At 35.5% G+C, this 9,812-nt stretch overlaps 1 protein-coding gene across 1 annotated transcript; it reads left to right on the top strand.

Moving 5' to 3' along the window:
* The first annotated feature begins 2,132 nt into the window (after positions 1–2,132).
* Positions 2,133–9,425, top strand: LOC103513849 (lysosomal Pro-X carboxypeptidase-like). Its single transcript, XM_008478726.3, has 8 exons — positions 2,133–2,365; positions 2,545–2,686; positions 3,675–3,993; positions 4,335–4,492; positions 4,936–5,108; positions 5,343–5,504; positions 6,096–6,280; positions 6,595–9,425. Exons 1-8 carry the CDS (start codon positions 2,279–2,281, stop codon positions 7,019–7,021), a joined length of 1,653 nt encoding a protein of 550 aa, XP_008476948.1. The 5' UTR covers positions 2,133–2,278; the 3' UTR covers positions 7,022–9,425.
* Positions 9,426–9,812: the final 387 nt, after the last annotated feature.

Here is a 9,812-nt window from a genome sequence, read left to right as displayed (position 1 = left end):
ATTTACATGTTTTCCCTAAACGATTTCCCGCTAGTTATTGGCAAGGTTAGCCCAGTGGTAACCCGCTTATTTAAAATGCAAAAGGTCCTGGGTTCGATGCCCACCATCGACAAAAATGTTTACTCGTTTTTCGATTGCAAATTTTTCATCGGGTTCATTTCTGGTGTTCTTGTGTTGACCCAGCAATCCCAGCATTCAATGATATAAATACTCGTATGTTCATTGTAGATAATATTATAATTTGTTTTCCTATCTAAGTTTGTAAAGTTAAGATTTTACCTACACATAGAGATCATTTTTTCCATTGAAGCACGTGATCGAAAAACGTATGAATTATTCAGCAAATACAAGTTACAAGAAGTGCAAAATGAGAATGACAATTTTCTTCAAAACAGTCTTGAAAATTATAGTGCCAATTATGAAGAAAATAACCACGATCTTCTTGATGTATTTTTTTCTTCTTCTGGGTAATTAGAACAATTATTTCTACGACGAACAATATTTTCGATGGGTGAATGAGGTTGAATTGAGAATTTTCTGTTTTAATATTCAAATATTAAAAACTTGGGTAACTTTCAAGAATATACACATCACTTGATAAAACAAATTAAAATCAATAGGGGAAATGATAACAATTTGCCACTATACCTATACCTTTTCATTACTATCGTAATAATAAAGGAAGGACGGGCTAAAAAGCAAATTGTTCATTTTCCCTTATTCATTTTACTTTTCAATTTATCTACCTAGGTCTAGTCTAGGTAGATAGTAGATATAAGTAGGTATAGGGAGGAAAAAAGGGTGACATTGGTATAGGGATTGGAATGTGAGGAAGGTAGATATTATCATGCATACGGCCTACCGTCTACCCAAGATAACTTTATAAGGTACCTATACTGACATCAACAGGGACCACCGACATTACGAACTTGTAAGGACGGTATCTACGGTTTACATTTTGCACCTCACAATCCTCACTCTCCATTTTACTTTTTTTTGTCAATTTTTCTGCTTCGGTAATTTTGTAAATATTTGGATTCTGACAAGTTACGTAAGTAGAAACTCTTTGTTCTGAGTTCAGAAAAAAATCTGGCTCCCTCCTTTGCCATTATCTATTTTCCATGGGACGCGATATTATTTTCCACGGATCCTAATACCATTGTACATGGCATATTGGCATACCTATGCCATAAACGGCATAAACCATAAAGGGTTAGGTGACCTACCAACGACAGCGTTTAAAGTTGCCTCCAAATTTGGGTCAATGTTTTTAAATTTTAAAAAGTATCATATTCAATACTTTGTAATTTGATCAGCTGTTAGTTAGTCAGACCTAGCAAAATTAGTCATTTAGTGCTTTATTCAGATTGTGAGCTTAAAGCAAGATCATCCATTAATCCATTATGCTAACAGTCTATTACTGGTTACTAGCACCTACTGGTTAATACTGAATAAATAAAAATGATTAATTTTATTAGAGAGAGAAAATTAGTGTGGAGTTTTTACGAGTTCAATTTACTACTGTCTAATTGTCTTAGATCAATTTTTGAGTGAGTCCTACCACTGATGTGGTTAGCTACTAATCAGTTTTCTACTGTGTACGCGAAAATACCTCCATATGAAAACTTAGACACAAACATAGATTATTACAATTAGCTGTTAGTTTTTTTTTTGTTTTTTTTTTTTTTTTTTTTTTTTTTTAATCAACGGAGGTCTTATCGTTCCGAAATCGAAGCAAGAAGGAAGAAAGGATAGGAGAAAGCCTACTGTTCCAAGGACTAACCTTATGTGTAATACACAGTTCACCCTGGGCGGGAATCGAACTCTCGATATAGCGCTTACAAGGCAAGTGCACTCTAAGCTAACTAGGCTGGCAAAAAGCCCATCAATAAAACTTAATGACGATCCTAATCATACCCAAGTGAACACTGTATTCGTAGAAGCTTAACCCATCCTTTAGGGTTGTTTGCCCCTACACATAAGCCTCGGAGTAGGATTTTTGTGTATGGAGTTAAGTTGATTGTGAACCCTGTATAGGAGAAATTAACGATAGTCCTATACATCTATACAATACATATTTCCAACTGATAACAAGGAGTTAGTTACTAGACATTCTATTATCAAGAAGCTCCATAAAATGATTTAGATGAGTAAACGACACGGTCTTTTCTTTCTATCAACATTCGACTAGATTTATAAAGTCGATCTCGTAGAGATAATTTCTAGATAGAAAATTTGTGATCTTTTTTTACGTAAATGTGTAAACGGATCTTGTGAGATGTTCAAGTCAATTTTGTTCGTTTGTTTATTTTCATTAGTTTCTATACACGGGTATGAATATCAAGTGAAATATCTGGATGTGCAGGTAAGTTTGATTGGAATTTGAGTTAGTTTCTAGGAATAAGAATTCAGAAATTTAATGTGCTTCTCTTAGGTAGTTTGCTTTTTGCCCTGTTATTTCTGTTAGGACGATAAAACAATGAGTTCTTAGTGTTTTACCGATCTTAAAAGTGATACTTCTACGTGTCATGCCTCTTTTTTCAGGTGGATCAATTTACATACACAAGCAACCAAACTTTCCAGCTAAAATATTTATACAATGACAAATATTGGGATAAGAAGAATGGGCCGATTTTCTTTTACTGTGGGAACGAAGGAGCAGTGGAAGTATTCACCGAAAATACAGGTCAGTGTTGACAAATTCTTGAATACAAAGTGAGTTGGTTTAGTTCTTTAGCAATCTGATTGGCTAAAATTTTTGAAATCAACCAATAAGATCGCTCAATCCGAGGGTTGAATTTAAACTTGCTGATCTTAGAAGCTTAGATCTTAGAATACCTAACACCATAAATTTATCACAATAATTTGTATGAATGCCTGACAATTCGTTTGATTATGCAATACGCCACGCAAGAAACATTATTTGCCACGCGAGGTAATAATAATAATAATAATAGTGCTTATTTATACTGCTCGCATAGGACTGAAAAGTCCCTTTGCTCCAGCAGTAGGCTACCATTATTATTGTGGTCAAATTCTCAAATTATATTGAGGATAAAATTCCATACCTCGGCTGGGATTGAACCCACGCCCTCCTGTTTACCAGGCGAGCGCCTTGACCACTACACCACCGAGGCAGGCCGAGGTAGGTTGGTGTTGGTACCTACCTCTACGACTAACTCTCCTCAGATTTATTTTACTTGTAACAAGTAAGGTAGCTACTCATGTAGGTACTTAAAAATACACGTTGAGATTTGTGGATTAAAATGGATCCAATTTTCTTTGTGATAATCAGAAGTTTGAGAACAAAATCTCATTAGTGGTTTGTGGTTATCACTAACTTATCACACCATAATGGACAAAGAACTTTATCGAATTTTATTCCTACCTAGCTAGATAAGGATTTCTAAGGTCAGTGATCACAATTTGGCTGGATAGGCTCAATAAAATTAGCAGGTGTTTAGTAGGTATCTATTTACTACCTCAGACATTATTATTATTATTATTTTACACACAGTAAACACACCACCAGTGTTTTAAGTTTAGTACACTTTAATAATTCCTTGTCTTTCGTGGGGACCTCTCTTCATTTGTATTTTTGTATACAGTTCGACGAGTTTGAGGTACCTATTCCAGATTTTTTACCATTGATAGTTTTTGCCTCCTCATCCTAGGTTTCCTGTGGGAATCCGCCAAGAGGTTCAAGGCCCTGATCGTCTTCTCTGAGCACCGGTACTACGGGGATTCTCTCCCGTTCGGGAACAAATCCTTCGACAGCGTCTCCACACGAGGCTACCTCAGCTCTGAACAGGCGCTGGAAGATTTCGTAGACGTTATCGAGTATATTCAGAGTTCAGCCGAGGGGGAGAAAGATCGCGCCCTTGAGGGAGATTATAACCTGGGGAGGCGATACCCCGTGATTGCTTTTGGCGGATCGTACGGGGGCATGTTGGCTTCTTGGCTCCGCATGAAGTATCCTCATATTGTACAAGGGTATGTAATCGGCAGCAAAATAAGTAGAAAAAATAGTTGAGACGGAAACCAATTCAACTTGACTAAAAAGTGACAAGATTTGAGAATGAACCTCGTCATCTCCAACTAAGGCTGGGGACGACAAAGTGATTTTAAATCGGTTTAAGCAAACTGATTGGCTGAAATTTTTGGATTTTTTTAATCGAACTTGGAACTTTCGGCGCGGCGTGCAAGCCTAGTGTCAGAGAAGAGACATGTCCACACTACCGCCAGGCGATGTCGATCTGACTGGCCATAGTGTCTACGCTGCTTTAGACTTTAGGTATGCCTAATAAATCGATATTTTTTCGTCTCCCTATTAGTGCCTTGGCAGCTTCAGCACCCATTTGGGCTTTCCCAAACATGGCTCCTTGCAACTTCTACTCGAAAACTGTCACTGAAGTATTCAAAAATGCCTCCCAAAATTGTCACGATAGCATTAAGGCCAGCTGGAAGCTTATCGACGACGTAACCAAAGATAGTAAGTACTTATCAGAAATAGGGTCCCGCCCGGGGCGGATTTTTTCCTGATGGGATAATGTTCGTTCTCGGAACGGCTGGCTTTCTCCTATCCTGTCTTCCTTCTCTCTTCGATTTTCGGGACGATAAGACCATAGCAGTTACAGTTCCCTCTGTCAAACCTCTTTTTTTTTAAAAAAAAAGGGTAGAATATTTTACATTCTTTATTGAAAAGCGAAGACTTTGTCTCTTGGAACAGAAATTAACACCCATATTTATGAACAAAGTACTGACTCTCAACCAGTGCTAAAGCATTAATTTCAAACATCTGATTGGCCAAAATTGACTGAAGTCTGTATTCAGCTTCGTCTGACTTGAGAGCGAGAATTTTTGTTTTTTTGTTCATACCTAAATATTTTGGGATAAGACTTTGAATTCAAAATAAAATCCCTTCTTATGACACAGATTTGGGAAAGCAGTGGCTTACTGACAACTGGAAGCTATGCACCCCCCTCGAAACAACGGACGATGTACAAAAGTTCAAAGGTTGGATTGGAGATATCTATTCAACTTTGGCTATGGTCAACTACCCCTACCCTAACAGCTTCTTGAGACCTGTGCCTGGATATCCAATCAAGGTAAAGTGTCCCATTTATTCTTCTTCTTCTTCTTCTGCTCCTCCCTCTTTTCCTTCATATACTCCTCCTCCTTCTTCTACTCCTCCTTCTTCTTCTTCTTCTTCTCTTCCTTCTCCTCCCTCTTCTTCTTCTTCTTCTTCTCCCCTTCTTCTTCTTTTCCTCATATTTTTGTTTCCCTTAATTTCTTCTTGTTCTCCTTTTGTTTATGCTGATAGATTTTTTTTTCTCCCTTAGAAATTTTGCGCTGCACTCGACTCGTCTACACAATCGAATGTCCTGCTCAAATTGTTTGAAGCGTCCCAGGTGTACTTGAACTACACACAAGATGCCCAATGTTTCAAATGGGACTCTGGATCAAGCATTGACGAATTGGGATTGACAGGATGGTACTTTCAGGTATGCAAAATCCCATATTCTAAGCCCCATTTCATTATGTGACTTTGGACTTGCAGCGGGTGTGGTGGCGCCATTACGTTCAAACTAATCCAAAGAGAAATTTCGTATGATGACTCAAAAAACAAAGTCACACATAAGAAAATACGGATAATCTAGGTACTTGACTCCTATGAAAGCACAGAGGGAAATACTTTCTCTAAAGGGTTTTTATAAGGAACCCAGCAAATGATAGCACAAAATGTACTGTTCACAAAAGTTGAAAAAAGCATTATAGGAGAGCACCATAGAAATACCTATAATATGGAGAATAATTATTATTCTTTTTTTTTTTTTTTTTTTTTTTTTTTAAAAAAAAAATTTTTTTTTTTTTTTTTAAAAAAAAAAATTTAAAGAAAAAAAGAATTTTTTTAAAAAAAAAAAAAAAAAAAAAAAAAAAAAAAAAAAAGATTTGACAAAGAATATCCGAGAATATCTGATCCCATCAGAGAAAGGATATCTGAGACAAATAGGCACCAATATATCCAATAGAGTATAGACCAAATAAATAGATAATTCTAATATTATTTATTAATGGCTTATATCTGTCCCCAGACTTGCACCGAAATGGTGATGCCATTCTGCAGCAAGGATAACGACATGTTTGAGCCCTATCCTTGGAGTTTTGACGGCTTTAGAGCCGAATGTGAGAAAACTTTCCAAGTGAGTCCAAATCCGAACATTGCCGAGAAGCTGTATGGAGGTTTGCGAATTGAGGCAGCAAGTAATATCATATTCAGGTGAGACTCTACTTTTCTTCAAGTCACCTTTGACACAGAGTATCGCATTAGATAGACGACTAGGCGTGAACTAACCTATATACTAAAAAGTAATTATCATAATCTTTTCTTCAAATGTGATAAAGTATGAGCTATTTATATAGTTATGTACATCTTTGTGGAATTTCTATTTTCCACAAAGTGAGAATAACGTTACAAAAGACTATGAAGCTGGGGTTTATAACCTGGGATTTTCTCAGACTTGAGTTAAATCTGATAGGTATTTGTCGAGCACATTAACAAAACAAAATTCGTCCTCTGTCAACATTTTTCAGCAATGGTCTTCTCGACCCCTGGTCACACGCCGGTGTACTTCACAACATTTCCTCATCTGTAGTGGCTGTTGTTATTCCGGAGGGTGCTCACCATCTTGACCTAAGAGCCGCCAACAAGGATGATCCTGAGTCCGTCATCCAAGCTCGAAAATACTACGAGAGAACTTTCAGAAAATGGATAAACGAGTTTGAGATAAGCGAACAAAGAAATCGGGAAGAGTTCAAGAGGTACAAAATGAGAGGTAACGAGGACACAAATGACATCTGGCGGTATTTGCAGGGAACTAGAATGGTGAAAGAAAAGTTGACAGTGCCCACAAAGGAGGTGAGCTATGTGCGAAATGTTGAGAAGCACTCTAACTTGGGAATGTTCCATCCTGCACTGACAATGCAAAGGCTTCATTATCCTACGACAATCCAATTCTAGAGATGTTCAAATGAGATGAGAAGATCAAAATCACCAAAAGTGTGCGAGTATCTTCGAATGATTCAAGCCTTAATAAATAATTATAAATTATCACCTGCTGCTGTCCACCACTAGATACGTAAAATCTTTGAGTAGGTATCCCTTTTTACACTTCTAAAACTTTCGTCGTTCTTTAGGTAGGTACGCCTAAGTAGGCACAAAAGTATCTAAAATGGAGTTACTAAGTCTATGAACTATAAATTTTCTTAAAGAACTTTCACGGAAAACTAAAAGATTTCAATTTCTGCTTCGCTGCCCTGCGAAATCTTCTGAATTCAACGCCTTTTGAAATCTGAAAACTTTGAAGTGGTTGCAAATGTTTGTTGTACTCGACTTAATGTTTCTCAAATGAAACAGAAGGTACAAGTTGGTTTATTTTATGGAAGAATTAGGTAACATTTTTTTTTTCTTCTCTTTTTTGTGTTTTGTATTCAAAAGTTCGCCAGAATGAAGTGTCAGACAGGCTGAGTATTTGAATAATAAACCTTTCACGTACAACAATAAGTTTTGTGTTTTTTGTCTTAATTTTTTGTAGCATAAAGTTCTGCCAGTATCTTTGTTTAAAAGAAACTTTTGTATTCTTCATTTCTGTGGGGACAGATTTTTCTCCTTTAAGGAGATGGGTATTGTAGTATTTTAATACTTTATCAGGTGTCTATGATGAGTATAATCCGCCTTTATTACTTATATCGTATTAAGTAATAAACTCTTCAACTGTAATAGAAACACTCCTAAAATATTTACCTACTAATTTTGTAGTCCTAAATGAAATACACAATTCAATTAATCTAAACAAACATTATCTTGGGTCCCCTAGTGAAAGAAATTCCAGTAGACACTGTCCTAGACCTAAGATATCTAGGACTTAAAAAGGGTCCAAGATTTTATTCCAGATAAGGATATTATTTATGATGCTTCCTGTACATTTCATTAGTAATAGATCTTTCGGTTTTCAAGTCAGTCAGGGAAGGATTCTGGTTTTTGTTGTTTTTGGTAAAATTAGGTTGATAAAATAATGGATAATAGAAATACTTACCTTCTCAATCTAACTTTATTTTCTTTTTGCTCTAGGTTTAATTACCAATTGTTGTGTAGGCTACAACACTTGGTAATTAAAAAATTTTTGAAACCTATTATGATGTACATACCTACGTACGTAGGTAAGCTTTTACAGACAATCAATACTTTACTGTTTTCAGATCGAAAGTTTATCCTCCTAATGATGTGTAAAAAATTATCAATTTCGCCTATTTTTCTGATTTAAATTTTAAAAGAACTCGATTTTTCCGAATGATACAGAAATTCATCATGTTTTTGGTGTCATAAGGGATAAGCTTTACTTAATAATACCTATGTACGAGCAGCTACCTAATACCAGACTTCTACATGTATTATAAAAAGTCGTTGTTTTAATCAGAAGCCGTTTAGGGTTCGTTTTCTAATTATAATCATTTTACGACCTCGTATACAATCTGATAAGGTTTTTTTGTTGTTAATATTTTCGAATTTTATGTATTTTAAAACAGGGTGATCAAAGAAATTCCTTACATTCTTCTTTCTTTAATGTCTTTTTAACTGTGAAATGAAAATTAGATATATAGGTACCTACTTACATAAAAAAAAAAAAAAAATATATTCTCTTAGATTTGCTTCAGTTGCGTTAGGTTTGCTATTTTTTCCCTTTTTTTAATAAAAGAAAATTACATTACTCAATTTTGCATTATTTTACCGACAACAGGTTGAAAAAAAGAAGTAAGTCCTCCATTTGCAAAACTTCCATCTACTTCCTTACTATTGAGGATAAAAAATAATTGGCAGGTAGAGGTAATTATTAAAATATTGTAAGGTGTTGTAGTATAAAAGTAGGTGGCACTCATAGCTTTAAAACGCCATGTTGTATTATAGCGCTTAATTATTACTTTATTATTATATTTTACGAGCGGGTTACCTGTCCCGTCCTCTTTACGGAAAGAAGCCGTATTATTATTTTCTATCAATGGTACGTACATGATATACAGAAATAGAAAGGCAGGTAGTGGCTAAAGATATCTTAAAGGAAAACAGTTAATTGACCAATTTCCACCAGAATTTTCACTCGATTTTCATAAATTAATTTGCAGAGCTTGCATCAGCCCTGCTAAATATAGTGTACATTTTTATCCTGCTCATAATGCATACCTATCCTCCTGAGTTGAGGGAATCTTGAGCTAGGGGAGAAATACTACAAAGTCCCTCCTTACTCCCTTGAACTTTTTAAAATATAAATAATTCTTCATTGTGTAGAACAAAAGCAGAGGAAAAGAGAGGGGAGGGAGAGAAATTACTGATAGAGAGGGAAAAAAATAGAGAAGACTCGGTAGAGGAAGAAAGAGCAATACAGAGATGGAGTAAGTAGAATGAGTATAAAGAGTAGAGAAAGAGGGCTGAAATTTCACATCCACAATTTTGAGGTAATTTTTTTCCTCCGACTTTTTCCAACAACTAAAGGGTGTAACCATGGAAACTGGGCTTTCGCTTTCGAGCACCAATAAGAAAATGAAGTGCTCTTGCTTCTGTGGAAAGGCCCGATTCTTCCTTTTGTTTTTCAAACAAAGGCTTAGACTGTAAGGTTAGTTAGGCATTTGAATATTTAATTTATTATTTTCTTTTTCTTTATTTTTTTTTAAATTGTTTTGTTTCTTTGATTTTTTTTTCTTTTTCTCTTACAAAACTTGACTTTATTTCAGACCTCTTTCTTTTCTCTTAATTCACT

The sequence above is a fragment of the Diaphorina citri genome, unplaced genomic scaffold (genome assembly GCF_000475195.1).
Source record: "Diaphorina citri unplaced genomic scaffold, Diaci psyllid genome assembly version 1.1 scaffold3, whole genome shotgun sequence".
Taxonomy (NCBI): Eukaryota; Metazoa; Arthropoda; class Insecta; order Hemiptera; family Psyllidae; genus Diaphorina; species Diaphorina citri.
This window is presented reverse-complemented; position numbering and strand designations above follow the sequence as displayed.